At 41.4% G+C, this 24,120-nt stretch overlaps 1 protein-coding gene and 1 long non-coding RNA gene across 11 annotated transcripts in view; one reads left to right on the top strand and one right to left on the bottom strand.

The window, feature by feature from the left end:
• NPAS3 (neuronal PAS domain protein 3) overlaps positions 1–24,120 on the top strand; it is a 678,331-nt gene that overhangs the window by 622,254 nt on the left and 31,957 nt on the right. For all 10 annotated transcript variants that reach the window (XM_073610105.1, XM_073610104.1, XM_073610107.1 and 7 more), the window contains one exon: positions 6,582–6,688. In XM_073610105.1, coding sequence (XP_073466206.1) covers positions 6,582–6,688 — 107 coding nt within the window. The remainder of the gene's footprint in view (positions 1–6,581; positions 6,689–24,120) is intronic.
• Positions 1,007–17,629, bottom strand: LOC141117317 (uncharacterized). The gene is made up of 3 exons (XR_012237137.1): positions 17,351–17,629; positions 10,234–10,324; positions 1,007–2,356 (listed from the first exon to the last, which is right to left on the bottom strand). It is a non-coding gene; the product is annotated as an uncharacterized lncRNA (long non-coding RNA).

Consider the following 24,120-nt stretch of genomic DNA (forward strand, 5'->3'; position numbering starts at 1 on the left):
CTGTAGTGGTCCCTACTACTACAATGATCCTCGCTATCTTCCAGGTCCCGTGCTGAGCAGCTGCCCTTCTGCATCATTCACAGAATGCCTTGCATTTTTTGTAAAGAATACAAGACGTTCTCTGATTAGATGAGGTAGAGAGTTGGGGTGGTGCCAACACAAACTGCATTCAGTAAAATCAGAGAACTCATGCAAGGTGTTTTGTGAATGATGTCTGTGCTGAACATGGAGCCTCCTGTGTTCACTATGCAACAGAGCAATTGCTCGACATGGAACCAGAAGATGGTGGCAATTCACTGTATTAACAGAAACGACTACAGTGAATTCTAGCTTTCACAGGGATCCCACAGGTATGGAATATGCATAGTTACATTGTTCCAATCTCGACCAATGCTATAAAATCTATGCCTAGAATTCAGCTTTATGTTATTACTATAAAAAAGATAATCTGACCACTGGGTGGCACTGTGGTACTGATTTTATATAGGATGTATTTTAGCTTTATTATGACAAATACTGTTTAATAAACACAAGACATCTATGCAATAAAATCAACTTTTGTGTTTATTGAATATTTAATTAAAAAAGGAGAATTTGAGATTTACTGAAATTGGCATTTTGACTAGCAGCACCTTACAACGGTACCCTGCGCTCGTAATGTTTTAAAAAGTGGTTAGCCTAATTGAACTTAACAAGGGATCGATTAAAATATAGTCTATTGTATAGATATTTTTAGAGCCTTTTAATTCTGGAGGAACCCTCAAAAATAATGTTCAGGTCTCACGGAACCCATTCTTAAAATGAATACAGTTTTGGTACATTTTCATGATCAGTAAGTTGTACAAAGTTTTAAATAGAAAAGTAAAGAATGTGGAATATCTTGAGCATTAGAAACCCATGGTGGATAACTTTTGTACCGCCCTCTGCTCTATACGACAAACATATATTCAGCAATAATTTAATTATTTTTTAATGCAAGTCATAAAAAATGGTAGTGTCTCTTTGCAGTAGTAGTCAGTGGAAGAATGCCCCTTTAGATTGCTGGGCAGAATCTGTGTCCTCCAGAACAATCACAGTATCCACTTTTTAAGAGTTAGCAATCCAGGTCACTCGCTGCTTTTTAATTCCTTTATTGCTGTTTCAAAAACAATCCAGCCAACAACCGTCTCAAGACATTCCAAGGCACCAGAGGGTGCATAACATTGGTGAACAGTTACACTGGATATCATCAGAAAATTGCCCCATTTAGATTGGTGGTCAGTATAGGCAGAAAATTCATTTGCAACTGTGCTAGGAACTTCTGGAGAAACCCCAGGGTTCCACAGAACACTGGTTAGAGGATGACCTCAGAGACCTTATTGAAATTTCAAATTGTACAGTGTTAATATAAGTGCCTAGATTTCCATCAAACGTAGACGTAATTCATCTACCCTGTGTGCCAGATTGCAAGAGTGCTGAACAGGTCCATTTCTGAATTGGAGGAAGAGAAGAAAAGTTTTTACTTTCATGAAGCAAAAAAAAGTTAATTTTTTGGGATCTTAGCCCTTTTCTTTGTCATGGCACCACAAGATGATGGCATCACCATGTGAGCTCAGCTTGAAATGCCATGCAAAAGTTACTAGGCTTAATTACTAACTGGTTGGGCCAATGCCATACATTGTTCACCAGAAGTATTGATTACTTCCTACTATAGGTTAATGTAGATGGAACAGAAATACAGTAGTGTTGTAGGTAGATGACCATTGTTGGTATATACATATCAGTGTGTATGTTAGTGTTCAACACACTGTGCCGTGATTTCCATTGTTCTGTGTAGCTTCATTAGCTGGCTCATTATTCATGCAATATAATGATGATCATTGCTATTATCACAAGGCTTATTATTACCATTATTAGCGCTATTACAGGTTATTACACGCTTTGTCATTTATATCATTCACCAAGTAATATCCGCTGATTATTATAATTCCGATACAGCCACGCAGAAAGCGTTGTGTCGCCCGCGCTTTGGGTAATTAGTGGCCTCGTTGTTTTCCGCCTTCACGATCCGACAGAAATAATTGCTCGTTAATTACTTCCATTTACATTCACTTTTACAAAGTCTTTAGAAAGGACAAATGAGGGGCAGATTTAACCCCTGTGAGGTGGGAAGATGAAAGAAGTTGCCATCTTTGAACTGCTGTGCATGGGTTTTGGCATGGAATGGGTTACAGCCAAGGGAAACCAGTTCTGTAAATTCTGTGGAGTTTGTCCATTTTCTTTACCAATCACAGTGTCATGTGGTAACCAGTTCATTGCCAAACAACAGGCAACAGTTGATACTGCTGTTATGTCTACTGACAATCCTCTGTGTTGACTGTAAAGGTAAAAAAGGAGGAGCATTAGCGCAAAGTGAACATTTTTAGGTTTTTCTGCCTTATTACTGGCCTTAGCAACAGGCGTGATCAACCCCCTTAGAATGGAATGGGATTTATATCAAAATGGCCATCAAGCTGTTTGCATTTTTTTCTTTTTGCCTAATGAAGTAATGAGGACAGAGTCTGACCAGGCTAGAGTTTTCTGTAACATTTTAGCATATATATATATATATATATATTTCCTTAACCTAGACTAACAACATCCTCAATAAACCGGTAAGATGTCACCCTAATGCACCTAATTACCTTGAACTTTCCTGTGACCAAAAAGCTATAGAGGTGACCTCACCCCAAGCAAACTAAACCTCACAGCCTATAATACACACAGAACAAAATATTACAGCGCACACATGCAAAAAAGACATTTACCTCCAGCAAGGCTAGTTTAAAACACCTAAACATTTTCAAAAAACATTATCAAAAAATATAGGGATTTGGTCACACCATATTGCTATATGGCGCTAAGCCAACTTACTGCGACAAAGTACCCCATGATTGTAAGTGGGCTTAGCACCATATAGCAATATTTTGTTTTGCTGTATGGTCTTATGGCTGCACCATCTTTGATGCATCTTTTATAGTGTGCCCCCCAAATATTTTGTTTGTATAATATACACAGCGCACATGGAAGTCTAGCAGGAACAGTGTGCAAAACTTCTTGGGGAAAAAACTCTGGTTGTCATGAAAGAGCTACTGCCTTCATTGTTAGAATAGACTGTCTGGATTGTCACAAAGAGCAGTGGTGGTCAGCTCTCTCTAAAGTCTTCTGAAAGACTCTACAAGTTATTTCTAATTTTGCTGAGTGGTAAATGGCAGAGAGTAATGTTGTTCTTTACAGTTCAGCAAAGCTTTTATATAGTCACGTTGTAACCGGTAGCTGTATATGTTATGCCCTTAACAGCACCATCATTGGTAGCTATGCCCTCTGTAGTGCCTTGAAATATGTTTGAGGCCTTGACTTCATTTTCTGCTACTTCCTTTACAATCTTTGAAATAAAAGAACATATAAAACAGTGCAAACAATTATTCTAAAGTCAGGAATTTAAGAAAACACTGAAGAGTCACCAACAACATAGAGGATGGATAGTACAAGATAGTAGATTGACGTTGACCATATAGGCATATACAGTGATTCAGGATGGAAATACACATTTCAGCTGCTTTACCTGAACCCCCGGCAACACTATTACCCTCTCTCCTTTAACCCCCCTCCCCCCTTTTTTTTCTATACAACAGTGCTCATTTTCACTCTGAGGTACTAGATTATATTCTACTTCACAGTCCCTGCAAATGTAATATTTTATTCAGTCCATTAATATACAGTAAATAGAACAAAAAATAAGTGTGTGTCCCCCCTTTAAATGCAATCACAAAGTGAAACAAAACCAAAAAACATAGACATGAATAATAAGAGCAAAGCATAAATCCATATGTGCCAAAAAGTCCAAAAATTATATTAAAAGTCCACCAGTGACTTAAGATGCTTTAAAGAGGAGCTCCAGGCTCCTAGAGAAAAAAGTAACAGTCAGCAGCTACAAATACTGTAGCTGCTGACTTTTAATATTAGGACACTTACCTGTCTAGGAATCCAGCGTTGTCTTCACCCGAGCCGATTTTCCAATCAGCTATTGGGTGCTGCCGCCACCTTCTCCTTTAAGGGAAACTGGTCTTGCGGCTTCACAGCAGGTTCCCTACTGCGCATGCGCAAATTGCGCTGCACTCTGTCAATGGGCCGGCTGTGGGAGAAGAAGGAGGGAGGCCAAACCTCTGGTGAGTTTGCCTTGGCAAACTCAGCCAGAAGTGAGAGCAGGTACCTGTCAAAACCAGGTAACCGCTCCCCCTTCCACCAAAAGATGCTAAATGCGGCAGCGAAAGGGGGGAGTCAGACAAGCGGAAGTTCCCATTTTGGGTGGAGCTCCGCTTTAAGTCACATTCTAACGAATATAAGTGCTTCCAGTGTTCAAGTGCCGCTCCCCAATGCACAGCCTCTTATCAGAGAAAAGATCACAGCACGCTTTCAATAGTACTGAGGGTCCCGGCAATCAGCTCCAGTTTGATGACAATAGAGGATATCTGTCTCCTTCGCCCACGAATCCACAGATAATGGCCAAATGAAACAAAGGAGAAGTCTCATAGTGTAGTACAGTCTAAAACATGAATTTATTTAAAAAGCATTGCACTCACGTGCTCAGTAGAAACAACCCAACTGTAAAAGGATACACAGCACCGCCGCAGGTGTGCAAAATGACATCACAGAGCAGTGGACAGGTGTCCACTCCAGCAGTGAGTGCTTGAAAAGCCAATCACAAATGCCTTTTTAGTTGCCTGCTGTTTCCTTAATATAGAATACCCTTTCAAAAACATTTGTTTAAAACTTTATACACTGATCAGCCATAACTTTATGACCACCCATCTAATATTGAGTAGGCCCCCCTTTTGCCACCAAAACAGCCCTGGCCCATGGAGGTAACTAGACCTCTGAAGGTATTCTCCTGTATCTGGTGCCAAGTCATCCGTAACAGATCCTTTAAATCCTGTAAGTTGAGAGGTGGGTCCCCATGAATTGGACTGAGATCTGTAGAATTTGAAGGCCAAGTCAACAATTCAAACTCATTGTTGTGTTCAAACCCTTCTAGAACCATTTTTGGAGTGTGGTAGGGAGTATTATCCTGCTGAAAGAGGCCACTGCCATTAGGGAATACCAATTCCATAAAGGGGTGTACTTGGTCATCAACAATGTTTAGGTAGGTGGTATGTGTCAAGTAATATCCATATGAAGGTTTCCCAACAGAATATTGCCAAAAGCATCACACTGACTCCGTCAGGTTGCCTTCTTCCCATACTGCATCCTGGTGCCATCTCTTCCCCAGGTAAGGGAGGCAAACACACACAGCCATCCACATGATGTAAAAGAAAACGTGACTCATCGGACGAGGCCACCTTTTTATATTGCCCTTGTTTTGACGCTCGCCTGTTCATTGTAGACGCTTTTGGCTGTGGACACGAGTCAGTATGGGCACTCTGACCGGTCTGTGGCTGTGCAGCCCCATACACAACAAAGCGAGATTGTCCATTTTTTCTGCTATCAACACATCAACTTCAGGGACATGTTTACTTGATGACTAATATATACCACCAACTTTAAGATGCCATTGTAACAAGATAATCAATGTTATTCACTTAATCTCTCAGTGGTCATAAAGTTATGACTGATTGGTGCATGTTTGACCTGCAGCTTCCTTCTTAGGGTAGTGCAGTCTTTTCCTCTCACTATGTAGTGTCAGTATGTCCCTATTCTAGGACTGTAGTGCAGGCAGGCTCACTATATAATATTTTATACATCCTATCAGATATTAACATAGTGACTGTGCAATCCTCCCTCAAGGGCACCAAAATACACTAGGGGCCAGGCAGGCTGCTACCAGGGTCTCAGGTGGTCAGTCTCATTTCTACAGAGTTCCACAGAGAACAATCTTGAATAGGGCTATATAAGCAGGAAGCGGTCGGTGTAACTCACATATCCATCAAGCTACCATACTTGTTGGCACCATGAATGAGACCAAAGTGATGAGTAAATGCAGTTTTTTGCTCAAAAGCCACATACAGGCAGTAGATTTAAATCTATCAAATTTTAATAAATGTGACTTTCCATGAAGCTATTACGGAACATAAGATATGCATTAAAGCTTAGTACAGCTCCTATACAATAGTGTAGATATTACTGTCTGTGGACACTATATTTCCATCATTCCAACCAATCATAGGATTCATTTGGTACTCTGGCAGAGACTGGCTCCACCTGCATATGGGGTCACTGCAAAGCGATCGGCATGCAATGACCACAGCCTGAACTGAAATCACCAGAGACCACATGTCCTGTATGAATTTATGCAATTAGGATTTATACTTCCTAAATATACTGCTTCAGTGTTTACGGATCATTTGGTTCACCTTAATGACTAATCACAGGCGTTTTAGTAGACGTCCTGTATCACAGCAAAGTTAACATGCAACACGGTGCTACATAAGACAGGTTGAACCCTTTTTATGACAAATTTGGGCAACGCTTGTGTATAACCTCTTGTATCAGTTCCCTGTTTGCTTGTATTGCCTCTAATGTCAACCTTACATTTTTTTTTACTTTAACTTCCATGACTGTTTCAGAGTCAGTGATTACATGGACCTCAATGCTGTGGATCTGATGGGTAAAAGATGCTATCACTTTATCCATGCCGAAGATGTAGAAGGAATCAGGCACAGCCACCTGGACTGTGAGTATGTTGTGCAGTTATAGTTCTAGAGCTTTGCTAATACAAGCCGTTGTTTCACGGCACATTTATGTTAAAATACAAGGAGATTTGAATATAAACGTCCATGCTTTAAAAGTGTATAATAAATGACTGTATAGCTAATGCGTGTTACAGAAAACATGATTCATCAGCACCACAGTTTATATCAATTCACATGGACACAGGTTGGATCTTCTGATTTGGGTCCAGATATTTTAAGTGGCAAAATTTTGCAAATTTTTTTCACATCGTCATAGTATTTATTAAGAAAGAAGGTGTATGCAAGGTTTATATTTGGGGGTTAAGTTGAGTTTTTTTTTTTGGGGGGGGGAGTTAAAAAATAAATATGCCTTTTCCCCAAAATTCTGACACTAATACACACGGATACTCAAAATAACAAAGCCAGGTGTAAGAAGTGAAAAAAAATGTACCCACACACTTGAATATTAATTCTAAATCAGAAATCTAGAGGGTAGATTGTGAGATGACCAGAGGTTATTGGCCAATGACCATTATCTCATAGTATATTGTACAAACAAGTATAAATAGAATGTTCATTCCCCAATGTCATCTCTCCCTCAATATACCTACAGACCAAGCATAAAATATCTCATGGTTTACCAACCAGGAAATCTCCTGTCCCCCACATTTTTCAGTTCTTAGGTCATGCTCCCTGTAGCCTTTTTTTTACAGATCCAGGCTAGTGTACAACAGTAGTTTATAACTGTCCCTGGTATGCAGAGACAGTTCCAGGTTTTGAAGACTTTTCCGTGGAAATTTAGTTTTTTCTTTGTTCTTCTAGAAATTACCCTAGTGTTAAAAACTGAAACACTGTACCTCTAATTTTTTTTAAATGTTTGCTTGTTTTTTTTAAGATTCTATTTGCTAAGCCTTTGACTCCAGCACTGTCTGAGGCACTGATCTTGGAACAAGTATGCATAAAAGGAAAGTCAGAGTACAGTCTGAAGTCTGCATCTGCACTTGTTCTGGGCTAGTGACATAAAATATCAGCATGCCAGCCAGGAAACTAATATTTGCAGAATCAGCAGTGCAACTTGCATGTTTTTCCCAGGATAGAGTCCCTCTGACTTAATATGTAGCAAAAATCAATATTTAAAGTGCAAAAAAATATTCATATTACAATTTTAGACACATCATCAGTAAGAATATAATGATTCTCCATACATAGACAGTACAACAAATGTCCAAACCATCCAAAATAGTCAGAACGCAACAAGATCTTGAACTATGAAGCTTTATTAATGTATTTATTATGTATGTAAGGTACATAAGCTTTGCTTACGCTTTTCAGTCGCACATTGTGAGAAAAACCGAGGTAACAATAACTACTAATGCCGCTTACACACGAGCGGACTTTTTGACCAGACTGGTCCAACGGACTATCCGACGGACTTTCAGCGGACTTCCAGCGAACTTTCCCAACGAACGGACTTGCCTACACACGATCACACCAAAGTCTGACGGATTCGTACGTGATGACGTACGACCGGACTAAAATAAGGAAGTTGATAGCCAATAGCTGCCCTAGCGTCAGTCATCGTCCGTCGGACTAGCATACAGACGAGCGGACTTTTCGATAGGAACTGGGTCCGGCGGAGTTCCGACGTAAAGATTTGAAACATGTTCCAAATCTAAAGTCAGTCAGATTTTCGACCGAAAAAGTCTGCTGCAGGTCCGATGAAGCCCACACACGGTCGAATTGTCCGCCGGACCGTCAGACCAGTCTGGTCGAAAAGTCCGCTTGTGTGTACGCGCCATTAATCTATACTGTACTATTTCCTTCAGTAACAATGATCATTCAACAATGATCTAGCAAGGCACAATGCTGTATGTTTTGTAATTTATACTGAGAAAAAGTATTTATTACTTTTTATTATTAGTATTTAGATAAAAATCAAATCACATTTTAGAAATATGTTCATCAAACATCAACACTAAGTGAATTTGGATTTTTTTCAATAAGCAGTTTATGAATGATTATATGAAAAGTTCAGTAACTTTTATTAACCAATTAGAAACTTTCAGATGAAAAAAAGATTGCTGTTTGGGCTGCTATGACCCACCTCACTTTGCTCTTTGCCATATCAGACAAGATCCCTTGTTCTAATGCGAAAGGGCATATATGACTTCCTGGTAGTTAAAGTCTGTGTTTGCTTCGTCCAAGTGTTCTCTGTGTCCCTGTGTTTCTATCTCCACCTCAGGGACACATTTTCTCCGCCATCTGATAAATGGAATATGGATGTTCGAGCCATTTTTATGGCTGTTTCATTCAATGTTAAAGTCCTAACTGAGCCCTAAATTACAAAAGCAAAAGCTGCCAGGAGCAGGCGGGTGTCATTTGGCTCACCAGAAAGGTCACCCTGTCTGCCTCAGGAGTGTCTACAGCTGCTAATATCTCCTGTACATATGAAGGACGCTGTGGGACGCTAGACATCACTTAAAAAGACACAACCAGCAGGATAGCAGTTCAGCCTGTACTCCTGAGGATTACTGGGTAACACTGGTTTACACAAGTCTAACCAGGGAGCAACTGTTGGCACTCATTATATCTGCTATTATACATCAGCAATGTAAATTAAAATAACAGTGAATTACCCAACCCATGAATAGTTCAGTTTGCTTTTTAAATATTCATTTGGTAAAGTATTTAAATATAATTAGCAAAATTAGTTATTGTAGGCCTTCATTTTATGATAGCAAGTACAGAAACCAATCTTCTGTTATCTGCAGTTATCTTTCTGAAAACGTTCAATGTTTAAAAAAAAAAAAATTCCTGTTCTATAAATGTGTTATTTTTATCAGTATATCAGTTTTAGGAAAAATAATGCATTCTGTAAATATAGATCTAAAAAAAAGTAGAGCAGAACAATATCAACAAAAACTCAAATTTAAACAGCGGGTCCACAGAAATTTGTATTATTGAGGACAGACTGCTCCTAATACACTTTTATGTGGGATCGGAGATGTGCTTTTACCCAAAGTGGTCAATTCACATCTCAGCCTTCATTGCTTTAGAATAGTAATGAAAATGATTGATTGATTGGTTTTCAGAGGATTGTTTAACAGCCCCCTTCCCACCTAATACCTTACAACTATACCTGAAAACAGTACCTTTTGCTATCAGCACCAGAAAGTCTTAGTTTGGCAGAACTACCATTCCTGTAACCCAAACATGAACCCTCCTTTGCACACCAACATTAAGCCTAACACTTACTTCCCTGTAACCCAAACACTAACCCTCCATGTCACATCAACATTAAGCCTAGAACTAACCTTCCTGTAACCCCAACACTAACCCTTCATGTTGCACTAACTTTAAGCCTAGAACTAACCTACCTGTAACCCCAACACTAACCTTCCGTGTCATACTAAGATTAAGCCTAACACTAACCTTCCTGTAACCCTAACACTAACCCCCCCCTTTCACAACAACATTAAAGTGATGATAAACTCTGCTTTAAAACAATATATTCTATTCAAGTATGTATTCCAAACACAAATCATACCTTTAAATTGCTCTCAGCATCTTCCAGTTCTCCAAATGTAGTTTTTTTTGCTGCTGTGATCCAATCCAATGTTCTGTTCTGTTCAATGTTCCTGTCAGAAACCATGAATCAGACTGAGACAGAAGTACAGTTAAATCACACTTGTTTAATAATAATAATAATAAAAAGGTAAACAGAGTAAACGTAGTAAAAAAATAGCCAGAGTTCAGGAACCGGAACGGATAGTCAGACAATCAAAAACATCAGGGAGCCAGAGATGTGCGTAGTAGAACAGCAAGCAGGATCTGGAGCCAGAAGGAATGTCAGCCAACCAAGTCTTTAACAGGAACACAGGAGAGCGTCTCTAGAGATGTGACCAAGGCGAAGGCAGAGATCATCTGGGCAGGACTGATGATCAGGATATCATCAACAGGTGAGTCACTGTGGCGAGAGAGGAGCTGGCAATTAGCCAACAGCTGAGCGGCCAGCTTTGGGAAGGAAGGGCTGAGCCCAGCCCTGACAGTTCCATGGTACCACTGTAAATGGGAACATAGCCGGGAGGGACTATGGACTATAGGATGTATAGTGTGCATTGAGCAATGCACGTGATCATCACGACTAACAAACGCTGCTCATTCCAAAAAAAACGGAGGCTCGGAAACCCATGAAGGATGTTACAAGGAGACAAAAAAATAGTTTTCATAAAAAATAGATAACAGGGCAATTAGGTAATGGATGTGTATGGGTTATTTTTTTTAAAAAAAAGAAGGATATTGTGTCACATTAAGCCTAACACTAACCTTCCTGTAATCCCAGCACTTGTCCTCCATGTCACACTAACTAATCTAAAACTAACCTTCCTGTAATCCACACACTAACCTTTCCTGTAATCGTAACATGATTCTTAACACTAACTTTTCTGTAAACATAACACTAACTTTTCTTGTCATTGTAACACTTTACACTAACCTTCCCAGTTATCCTAAAATGAAGCCTTACATGATATTTCCTGTCTACCTAACACTAACCCTTCCTGTAACCCTAATATTAACGCTCCCTGTATCCCTAACATTAAGCCTCAGACTAACCCTCCTGTACCTTAACATTAAGACTCAGACTAAAGCTCATTGTAACCCTAGCATTAGGCTTCAGACTAAAGCTCATTGTAACCCTAACACGAAGGCTTAATTTAGATGTGTAGTTGGGGGGGCCCTAAAAATGCTTGGTTGAACCGCGTTTTTGCCATATGCCAACTGCACCACCTTAGGCTGCAATAGGCAGGGTGTTTACATGCCATGGTCACGATGCTTCCCTTTGCGTCCACGGAAAAGTCTAACCGACATTCAGTGATCGGCAGATGGCAAGCCTGCCCACTGCAACACATTTAGGCAAATGGGGAAGTCCAGTAAATGCCCTGCAACCGCATGCAGTGTGTAATTGTTGACAAAAATGGGGTTAAAATAGGTGGTGAGGAGGCGTCACATTGCTTCCTCATCGCCTATTAGTAGCCCCCAAAGCACGATCCAAATGTGAATCATGCTTCAGAGGAAAGCAGATTTAGACACATATCTAACACTCACCCTCCATGTCACCCTAACATTAAGGCTCACACTAACACTCCTTGTGACCCTAACAGTAAGCCTTCCTGGCACACTAAGACTCACACTAGCTCTCCTATAACCCTAACATTAAGCCTTTACAGCAACCCTCTTACAACCCTCATACTAACCCTCCCTATAACCTGAGATTGTATATAACCAGCACACCTACATGTTCCAGTAAAGGTAACATTTAATAATCTGGGGCTAGGAAGGGTCTTTCTTGGTCAGGCAGACAAGGACTCACATCCTCATACATTGCACTGCAGTGTGCTTATCGGTTCCTCAGCTTCCTTGAACCATGTCCACCATGGACGCTTATATTAAAGGTCCTGTTCTCTAGAAATTAATGATGGCAGAATAAAATTGCAGGATCAAAAATTATCTAGGAATCACTGATTCAGCAGAGCATAGATTTTTTATTTCTGATTCACAGATACTCAGCTGTGAAAAGTTTGTATTTTTTCTGCTAAAAATTTAGATGCAAATATCAGTAGGATTGGCATATGTATCTGAATCTGTTTTAATCTCAGCCTGCTGCAATCTTCTGCATAGCGACACAGAGATGGAGCAGCGGCACTCTAAGCCAATCAGGGCTCTACTAATTTTCACAGTGCAGTCAGTCTAACACTGGGTACTTTTTGCACCCCCTGCCCGTCCCCCTCCCACAAGTCATTCATACTTGAAAGATAACTCCAGAGACTTCCCAGTTGTGAGCCTCACTCCCCACAAAACATGTATCCTGAACTTCCTGGGCTATCTGCATTCCATCAGTCTGTGAACAAGCCTTGTGCTGAAGCAAATAGGGTTCAGGAGGTGAAGTGAAGGATGGGAAAGTGTTTGTACAGAGAAGGTGAAACTGATCAGCCAGGGTCTCCCTTGGGCTTTATCTCAGCTTTGCATTACTTTTTTACAAAATAAGGATGGGAAGGTGAGCCCAGAAGTGCACTTATCAGGATCAAGGAAAAGAGGCTACTAAGAATGGAAATTTCTTTTTTTAATGCAACTTATTTCTGTAGAAACACAGATGGGTCCTCGTCTACCTGGTGCACTCAGAATCTGGTGCATCTGTGAATGGTAGTAGCCATTCAGCTTCTAACTTCAGCTTGTTCAACTAAGTTTTGACAATAAAACCTGGAAGCTGGATTGTTTCTGTGCAGAGCTACACCATATTTTGCACCATGCAGTTTTACCAACAGTCTCACTCTTTGGACTTTGCAATGAAATGACAACCGACAATATAAATACAGTGTTTCCCTTGGTTGCAACAGAGCATGCTATTTTACCACCAAGTAAATCTAGAAATGATAACAGTGAGTACATATAAAACCCAGAGCTATGTGAGGACCCCCTTTATTTTCATACACAGAATGACGACAAATAGGATTTCCTATTTTATTCAAGTGTTATAGTATTTCCCTGCTGTCAGCATGTCTGTGGTGGGTTTGTAGCCTCTTGCCTCTGTGCGGTGCATCCTCCCTGTCCCAGAGGATCGCAGAGCAGTTGGGCTGCGTGATCAGGGGGTGTCAGAGCTATCTAAAGTTATGCATATTTAGGATGGCCATACATATTAAAGTGTGTTTAAACCCAAGAACAAATATTGTATATATTGCAGCTTACTAGTCCTTAGATGTGGTGGTTGCATGAATTTTATTTTTGAGGGTTCTTTTGCTTTATTTTCACCTTGTAATCCTGCCAGCAACACATTCCTAGGGTGACAACACATTACATAGTTACATAGTTTATAAAGTTGAAAAAAGGCACAGGTCTATCCAGCTCAAGCTTAAAGCCTGGTAAACATGGTCAGCCCGCTGGACTGAACAAAAAAAACTGACCAGCACACGAACCAGTCTCTGTACTAACTATTCAATGTTAGTACAGCAATCTCTCTGTTGTGCTATTGTGTTCTGCAAGGGGGGGGGAGCTGCCCCCCTGCCAGAACACACTGGTCACCACCTGCAGTCATTGGCTGCGAGCGCTGATCGGATGCCAATCAGATGCTGGTTTTCCAGCATGCTTGTTCAACAGAGATTGACGTCTGTGCACAGGACCTGTGCACACGGGCCAAAAGTCGGCCAGCATCTACTGTACCTTCTGATTTTGGCTGATATTCGGCCCGTGTGTACGGGGCTTTACTCACTACTGTATATCCTATAGAGGAAAAGTGTTGTCACCCTAGAGAAGGAAATATGCTTGAACTAGGGAACCTCTCCTTTATAAAATGTGGGCAGGATGTTCTGAAGTTCACAGAGGTGTCTAGGAAGGGCTGAAGATGCTACATGAGATAACATTGTAGAGGAAATAGGAAGTTATAAGCTCAATAGATTTCAGGCAGGATCAACAGGTATTGTATTTTTTTAAATTATTTTTTGCACTTATTGAATAAATATAACATTATGGTTTTTATTACCACATGAAATGGGAGCAAAAAATAGAAGTTAATTGTTGTAGTTTACATACATGTTTAAGCTATACACCTCACCTTTCTTTACAGATGAGTGATGTTTTAGGATCTTGGGACTTCCTGACCTACAAATGTAGAGGCTTATAACACATAGCTGGTTGTTCTGTAATGCTGAAGATGCTTTGCAGCTCACCAAGTGGCTTATTCAGTTCTTTCTTAAAAAGGAGACAAAACATCTTCAACATTAGTCATGTTTAGTGTAATGTAACTAACTACTATAGCTGTACCATGACTTGGATGAATGAGAAGAACCTTCACAGACAATACGTGGAATAACAAAGGTCATAATAATGTATGGAGACTAGAATAATGTCCACATGGTACATCTTGGTAGATTGTCCCCTGTATCTGTAAGTATCTATATATTTTTTTTTATATTTGACTGGGTTCTGCCTTCGGCAACTAAGACCACATTACCTTAGCAGTACAATGTACAGTACCAACAAAAAAGGGAGGAGGCAATATAGTAATTAAACATTATGCTTTGCATTTTCCTTTCATCGACATTTGTTTCTGTGTATTGGCATTCTTCTATCACCTTTTAATTTGGAGTACCACTATACATTTAAATAATTTTTAGCTTATTCATAAGATAGTATTTGTCCCAAAATTTTTTTTTTATACACACATTTTTAATTTGCTAAGCATGTTCATACAAGCATTACTATACATCCTTTTATTTTATATGCCGTACTTTCTGTACATCAAACTACAATGAGTATGGTAGTGTACTAGCAGCGGAACAAGGAAATACTTCTCATTATACCTGTAAACTAGCTGAAAAATTACCTCTTTCACTCATAGCAAAAGTGTACTCCATCATAGCCCAATAGACCCATAGAACTAGATGTTAATGCTTGACTTTGAATCATACCTTGCGCTACTCAGTGCTTACCTAGAACTAAGTACTACCCAGAAACCCCAGCTTAAACTAACAACATGGTACATTACACAAGTCCTGCACATACTGCCCTCTGTCATACTCTCCGCACTCCTCTTCTGCATAAACTGCCCTCAGTCATGCCCTCCGCACTGCTCCCCTATACCTCCTGCCCTCTGTCATACTCTCCGCACTCCCCTCCAGCACATCCTGCCCTCTGTCATACCCTATGCCCTCCCCTCCAGCACATCCTGCCCTCTGTCATACCCTCTGCCCTCCCCTCCAGCACATTCTGCCCTCTGTCATACCCTCTGCATTCCCCCCCGCAGAACATCCTACCCTCTGTCATACCCTCTGCACTCCCCTCCAGCATATCCTGCCCTCTGTAATACCCTCTGCGCTGTCTCCAGCACATCCTGCCCTCTGTCATACCCTCTGCACTCCCCTCCAGCACATCCTGCCCTCTGTCATACCATCTGCACTCCCCTCCAGCAAATCCTGCCCTCTGTTATACCCTCTGCACTCCCCTCCAGCACATCCTGCCCTCTGTTATACTCTCTGCCCTCCCCTCCTGCACATCCTGCCTTCTGTCATACCCTCTGCACTCCCCTCCAGCATATCCTGCCCTCTGTCATACCCTCTGCACTCTCTCCAGCACATCCTGCCCTCTGTCATACCCTCTGCACTCCCCTCAATTACAGCCTGCCCTCTGTTATTCTCTCTGCACTCCCCTACAGCATTTCCTGCCCTCTGTTATTCTCTCTGCACTCCCCCTCCAGCACATCCTGCCCCCTGTCATACCCTCTGCACCCTCCTCCAGCACATCCTGCCCTCTGTCATACTCTCCACACCACTCTTCTGTACATGCTGCCTGCTGTCATACCCTCTGCACTCCCTTCTAGCACATCCTGCCCTCTGTCATACCCTCTGCACTCCCCTCCAGCACATCCTGCCCTCGGTCATACCCTCTGCACTCCCCTCCAGCACATCCTGCCCTCTGTCATACTCTCCGCACCACTCTTCTGTACATGCTGCCTGCTGTCATACCCTCTGCACTCCCTTCCAGCACATCCTGCCCTCTGTCATACCCTCTGCACTCCCCCTCCAGCACATCCTGCCCTCTGTCATACCCTCTGCACCACTCTTCTGTACATCCTGCCCTCTGTCATACCCTCTGCACTCCCCTCCAGCACATCCTGTCCTCTGTCATACTCTCCGCACCACTCTTCTGTACATGCTGCCCTCTGTCATACCCTCTGCACTCCCCCTCAAGCACATCCTGCTCTCTGTCATACCCTCTGCACTCCCCCTCCAGCACATCCTGCCCTCTGTCATACCCTCTGCACCCTGCTCCAGCACATCCTGCCCTCTGTCATACCCCCTGCACTCCCCCTCCAGCACATCCTGCCCTCTGTCATACCCTCTGCACCCTCCTCCAGCACATCCTGCCCTCTGTCATACCCTCTGCACCCTCCTCCAGCACATCCTGCCCTCTGTCATACTCTCTGTACTCCCCTCCAGCACATCCTGCCCTCTGTCATACTCTCTACACTCCCCTCCAGCACATTCTGCCCTCTGTCATACTCTCTGCACTCCCCTCCAGCATATCCTGCCCTCTGTCATACCCTCTGCACCCCCCTCCAGCACATCCTGCCCTCTGTCATACCCTCAGCACTCCCCCTCCAGCACATCCTGCCCTCTGTCATACCCTCAGCACTCCCCCTCCAGCACATCCTGCCCTCTGTCATACTCTCTGCACTCCCCTCCAGCATATCCTGCCCTCTGTCATACCCTCTGCACTCCCCTCCAGCACATCCTGCTCTCTGTCATACTCTTCGCACCACTCTTCTGTACATGCTGCCTGCTGTCATATCCTCTGCACTCTGCATATACTGCCTGTTAAGACACTTCTGTATCATCATTTGTTATATCCTCAACCTTTCCCATTCTGGAATGGGCACTTTTTAAAAAAAATAAAATAGATACACCTGATCTCTCATTTCTCAGATTATAGTTTGTACCCGTTGATAAATGCAGGGGAATGGAGTTAGCATCTTCTCACATTCTGGTGTTTTTTATTCGTGAAAATAAATCAAACTTCCGTCAATAGGAAGGCAGTGTCCTCTACACATTTGGGCATATGTGCTTTCTAATACGCGATTTAATACATATTAAAAATAAAATCCATTTACTGACCTTCTTGTGCAGTGAAGGACACAGAAACTTTTGTTTCCCAAATCCCAGAGACTTCACGGCTTTCCCGTCCGTGTGTGATCACCCCCTCTCCCCTTACACCCCCTCCCTGCTGCGTCCCTCAGCGTTGAGGCGTCATCTGGCGTTTGTTTTTAAAGCTGCTGCGGAGGACAGAGCTGACTGTCAGGGTGCCGTGGGCGAGAGGTGCAGATTAAAGCAGTTTTATTCCTTTTCATGTTGAAGCTGCCAGTTTGGTGACTGGAGAGAGGAAAGTGGAGGGGGGAGGACAATGAGAGAGAAAGGCTCTGCCAGTCACACTGCAGCCAAACCTTATTCTTTCCAGTTATTAGACTGCCTTGTCGAGGAACGTCCCTCTCTAGACAGGTGTTTGGAGGAATACAAGGACATGTGTAGTAAAATACCAATTGATTGTACTAAGGCAGGGTTAAGTTGCTCTCCCTCTGGCAATAAAACGCTTTAATAGCAGGCAGATACAGCATCCTTTGTGACAGGTGTCAAGGATTGTCAAACCTCTCCATCTCTGTTTTCACTGGCTCTGTCCTCTCAATAACACCAACTTTCAGATTGATTCTTCTGTATTATAAGCAATTTCTTTTTACAAACGTAAGTGGTTATATATTTGGATTGCACACATGGATATCTTTAGCTAAGAACATGTGTTAAAAAGGATCTTACAAGCATTATAATCACCCCGTGCAGTTACCTTCATGGCTTTCATGACTATCACCTGCTCCCACCCATAGCCAGGTTGGCCTGTGATCTGGCCAGTAGAATAATTACCACTTCTGGTTGCTGATAATAACTTAACCACTTGACCTGCAGAAGATATACCCCCCTTCATGACCAGGCCATTTTTTGAGATACGGTACTGTGATATTTTAACTGACAATTGCGCGGTCATGCACCACTGAGTTTTTTTACTATTTGCGCTATAACGAAAAATAGACTGCCAGTTTCAAAATATATTTATATTTTTTACTTTTTTACATATCCAATAAAAAAAAAAAAATCAAACTTCTTTATAAAGCCCAAATATATTCTGCTGTTTTTTTTTGGTAAATAATCCCAATAAGTGTGTATTGAGTGGTTTGCGCAAAAGTCATAGTGTCTACAAACTACGGTATATATACTGGAATTTTGATTTATTTATTTTATACTAATAACGCCGGCAATCAGCAAGTTATAGTGGGGCTGCGATATTGCTGCGGACACTAATGCCCTGTACACATTAGCGGACTTTTCGACCGGACTGGTCCGACGGACCGAATCCGGCGGACAGTCCGACCGTGTGTGGGCTTCATCGGACCTTATTCCCTGTTTTGCAGGGAAAGAAAATCCCTCATATCCCCGCTGTCAGGATGGAGCTTTGCATTGTTACACACACATGAACTTTAATGACATCCCAGTCTTAGTCCGTAGGGTTCAATATTGAGTTGGTCTACCCTTTTCAGCTATAAAAGGCCAGTCAAGTTCCTCCACCCCAAACTCACTCACCCATGTCTTTATGGACCTTGCTTTGTGCATTGGTCCAGATCATTTGGTGGAGGGGATTATGGTGTGGGGTTGTTTTTCAGGGGTCTGGCTTGGCCCCTTAGTTCCAGTGATGGGAACTCTTAAGGCTTTAGCATACCAAAACATTTTGGACAATTTCATGCTCCCAACTTTGTGGGAACAGTTTAGGGATGGTCCCTTCCTGTTCCAACATGACTACGCACCAGTGCACAAGGCAAGGTCCATAAAGACATGGATTACTGAGTTTGGGGTGGAGGAACTTGACTGGCCTGCACAGAATCCTGACCTTAACCCAATAGAACACCTTTGGGATGAATTAGAGCAGAGACTGCGAGCCAGGCCTTCTCGTCCACATCAGTGCCTGATCTCACAAATGTGCTTCTGGAAGTATGGTCAAACATTCCCATGGACACACTCCTAAACCTTGTGGACAACCTTCCCAGAAGAGCTGAAACTGTTATAGCCAAAGGGTGGACCAACTCGATACTTTTGGTAATATAGTGTATCTCTCCTTAACGATCAACGGGTGCTGGCAGACATCCATTGGCCAGCACCTGCGCTGATCAGCTTCTGCTGTGACTAATCACAGCAGAAGTGGTGCGCCCCCTATCTGGAGCTGCAGAATCACATACATACACGTGATTCTGCACATAACGGACACCCTGTAGCAGTAAATCTGCTATAGTTAACATATTGTAGTATGTCTGCTGAGCCCCCAGCAGAGCTGCACACTAAAGACCGGGGACATTTCGCTGTGAAAGTGGTATACTTTGTTTACTTACTCATAGATAACAACACACCAAATAACTCTTGTGGCGTATTTACTAAAGTAGATTATAAAAATACTTTTTTAAATAGTTATAGTGTATTTCTACTTTTCCAATCAAATATGACAAACGCTCACTATATCTTTGTTATATGTTTCCATTCACATAGCATATTTACATTTTTTAAAAACAAATTTCTGACCTTTTGGCTCAGTTCACACTGCAGCGACCTGTCAGGCGACTTAGCCGCCTGACAATTCACGCTCCATACAGTGCAATGGAACCGTTCTAATCGAAGCGACTCAAGTCGCTCCAACTTGGAAAAAGGTTCCTGTACTACTTGGGGGTGACTTCGGAGTGGCTTGCATTGACTTCTGTGAAAGAAGTCATTTACAAGCCACATGGAAGTCGCGCTGTGCGGGGCGGCTTCAGAGTCAGACGACCTTTGAAACTGCCCCGGTGTGAACGAAGGACTTGTAGTTGTTTCTTTGGAGCAGGTTTATACATAGGACTGCAAACTATTGTGGACAATTTCAAAGTGCAGTTAGAGGGACAAACTGAGGAAAAGTGCATTAACAGATAATTTACCACCCAAGCCTTGAGATCATTACCGCTTTGTTAGTACAGACAGTTTACAACTTATAATGGAGATCTGCCAGCACAGTACAGACAGGGTTAAAGTCACACTAAACAATATCCTTATTCTCCAGAAACAATCCATACACATCTACTTAATGGCCCTAAGGCTGCAGTTACACTTGAGCTCACACCTGAGTTTTTGGAAGTGTATTACAAGCATTTACAAGCGTTTTACAGCTTCATGCGTTTTTGTTTAGCCAGTAGAAAGCACTAAGGGGAGGAGAGGGAATCAGGGCTGGAGAGCTGCTGTTTGAGCAGAAAACGAGCAACAAAACGTTCATAAAACGCTGAAGTCAAGCGTTTTTAGGCATCTCTATTGAAGTCTTTGGGGCCAAAAATGCTTGTAATCAGCCAAAAAGAAGCTCATGTACTTTTTCGAGCCACAGACATTTTGCTTCAGTTGACAGGATGCTCATATGTGAACAGGGGCCATTTAAATCAATGGGATTTGGTTTGTTGAGCGTTTTAGAGCTACAAACTTTGGTGTGAATGGGTCCTAAAAGGTATTTTTCATGAAGTTGTTTCTTGCTGTGTTTTTCTGTCACTCTGTAATGTCCTTCTTAAGCTCCCGAGCCTCTCCCTTTCCATCTCACTTTCTTTTATTTGGAACAAGTACTGCACATTAGTTGCAGTCATTAGCACTGCTCTATGCACAGTACACATCCTATTGTCCATAGTCCATCTGAAGAGCAAGCAAGAGAGGATGGCTACGTTCCTACATACGTTCCTACATACTTTCCTACATATGTTCCTACATACTTTCCTTCATATGTTCCTACATACTTCCTACATACTTTCCTACATATGTTCCTACATACGTTCATACATACTTTCCTACATATGTTCCTACATACGTTCATACATACTTTCCTACATATGTTCCTACATAATTTCCTAAATATGTTCCTACATACGTTCATACATACTTTCCTACATATGTTCCTACATACGTTCATACATACGTTCTTACATACTCTCCTACATACGTTCCTACATACGTTCATACATACTTTCCTACATATGTTCCTACATACTTTCCTACATATGTTCCTACATACGTTCATACATACTTTCCTACATATGTTCCTACATACGTTCCTACATACTTCCCTACATATGTTCCTACATACGTTCCTACATACTTTCCTACATACGTTCCTACATACGTTCCTACATACTTTCCTACATATGTTCCTACATACGTTCCTACATACTTTCCTACATATGTTCCTACATACGTTCCTACATAATTTCCTACATATGTTCCTACATACGTTCATACATACGTTCTTACATACTCTCCTACATACGTTCCTACATACGTTCCTACATACTTTCCTACATATGTTCCTATATACGTTCATACATACGTTCCTACATACTTTCCTACATATGTTCCTACATACGTTCATACATACGTTCATACATACTAAAGGAAAAATGGGGAGCGCTAAAAATTACCAAAGTAGTTATAAAATTACATGTACAATCAAAAAATAAAAATAGTGCAAAAAATACAGCACACCAGCCTGCCTATATATACCAAACTAGGAGTGTTTGAATATTGTGCCTAAACAAATAACAGTGATAGCACAGGCAAATTGCTTCAATTCGTGAACAGACAATATATTGATCATAGATGCCCCAAATATGATCATATAACATAAAGCATAAATTATAACATGTGGTTCACACGTGAAACATAAATTCATAAAAGTCCATGTGTAAAAATAAGTCCTTGTCTGAATCTGGAAATCAAAAACCAACAGTGGAACCCCTTCACCGTCATAGAGATATCACCCAAAAGTGCTCATGGAATGGGTGTCAGCTTACTAGATGACGTTGACCAATTTAATGAAAAAAAGGTCAAATAGGCTTTAGCAAGATAATGCTTGCTGCAATGGAGAAATGTAGACCGGACTCCTGTCCTCACATCACAGGGTCTCACGCATGGGATATAAAACAAATGTGGAGGAACCGAAAATAGTGTAATACCGTTTATTGTAAAAAGTGAAAAACAAACATAGCCAATTGGCTACTTATATAGAGAGTGCCATCGCCCGGCACTGAGGCTGGAAAACGTATCACAATCAATGGGTATCCGGCTTAAGGTAATGGTAGCAGCGATGTGCGTTCCACCCACAACAGATAGACAACCACGGGAACCGGATGTGATGTAATCGCGTGACCAAGTACCGCCTCGACGTATGTTTCGTTAAACACGTCTTCAGGAAGCGTACTTGGTCACTATGGGGATGGTTTTAAATACTGCTGGTTGATTAACATAAAGGGGGGAGTTGGATGCTTCCCAGCCTCAGCGCCGTTCACAGGCACTTATACAACTATCCCATACAACAATTGCAAGTAGTAAAATGACACGAATGGAAACTACAATAATGCATTAAGATCCTATAGAAGTAATGAACCTATAATGATGGGGAACGACTCCCATGCATTATGGTACTAGAAAAAAGGGGTAAAACCATATAATGAACGGTAGACGTCTGACCCTGCCAGGATGACTTAAAAAACAACATCTACCCAAAGGTGGTTGATTTATAATCAAATTAGAAATAGTGGATAAAAAAATAAAAAATAAATAAAAAATAAAATGAATAATATTGATATAAAATTAATGGATTTACAGATAAATGTGGATAAATGGATAAAAGAAATTAAAATAAATTGAGTAAAAATATACTGTATTGTGTACCTGTGAATTGAATTTGATGCAGAATAAATCTCCTGAGATGAGAATAAATAAATATAACCTACTCATTGGTTAAAAAACAATTGAGGTCCAACTCTATGTTTAAGCCCTGTGGCTGCATCGTTTGTAGACGGTACAACCACTGGGTTTCATTCTGAGAAATAGCCTTCTTAAGGTCGGTACCCCTCCAATGCTGGGTGATCCTATCTATCCCATAGAAGGTTAAAAAATGAGGATTCCTATCGTGAACCATGCAAAAATGGCGTGATACGCTATGGTTCAAAAAAGCTTTGGAAATGTTGGCCACATGCTCATTAATACGGACCCTTAATTTCCGTGTGGTACGTCCCACATATTGGAATGAGCATGGGCATTCCAATACATACGTGACATGACTGGAGTTGCATGTTATAAGGGGTTGAATAGAAAATTCCTGTTGTGTAACCTTGGAATGAAATTTGGATGTCTTCTTTCCTACTCGTTTGGTAGTGCGACAGGCTTTGCACCTAGTGCAATAATGAAACCCTGATCCATCAAGAAAAGTGGAGGGTTTTTTGGGGGGATCTGGTACATTGGGGGCTATCATATTCCTAAGTCCTGGCGCTCTTCTGTAAATAAATTTAGGTCTCGGAGGGAGTTTTGTAAATCTTTGTCCTTTAAAAGTATAGACCAATATTTTCTGAATACCTTTTCCACACTTCTATATTGTCGGTGTAACCCTGATACAAAAGCGAGGTCCCCTGAAGATGAAGTTTTTTCTTTAGGGATTAGAAGAGAATCCCTATCCATAGCTAAAACTTGATTTTTGATTTTGGTAAGGTCTTTGAGAGGATAACCCTGCTCACAAAATCTCAGGGTGAGTGCATCAGATTGTGTGTGGTAATTGGTTAGACTATCACAATTTCTCCTAATGCGCATGTACTGACCTTTGGGGACTGCTCCTAGCCATTGTGGATGGTGACAACTGTTAGTCGGTACAAATCCGTTACAGTCTATCGCCTTGAAGAATGTCTTTGTGACTATCTTATTCCTTTGCTTAATTAAAGTGAGATCCAAATAATTTATGGTCTCCCAGCTCTATTCAGCTGGGAGACCCATAGTAATTGTTGTTCAGACCTGAGAGA

Source organism: Aquarana catesbeiana, linkage group LG13 (assembly GCF_042186555.1).
Source record: "Aquarana catesbeiana isolate 2022-GZ linkage group LG13, ASM4218655v1, whole genome shotgun sequence".
Classification (NCBI taxonomy): Eukaryota; Metazoa; Chordata; class Amphibia; order Anura; family Ranidae; genus Aquarana; species Aquarana catesbeiana.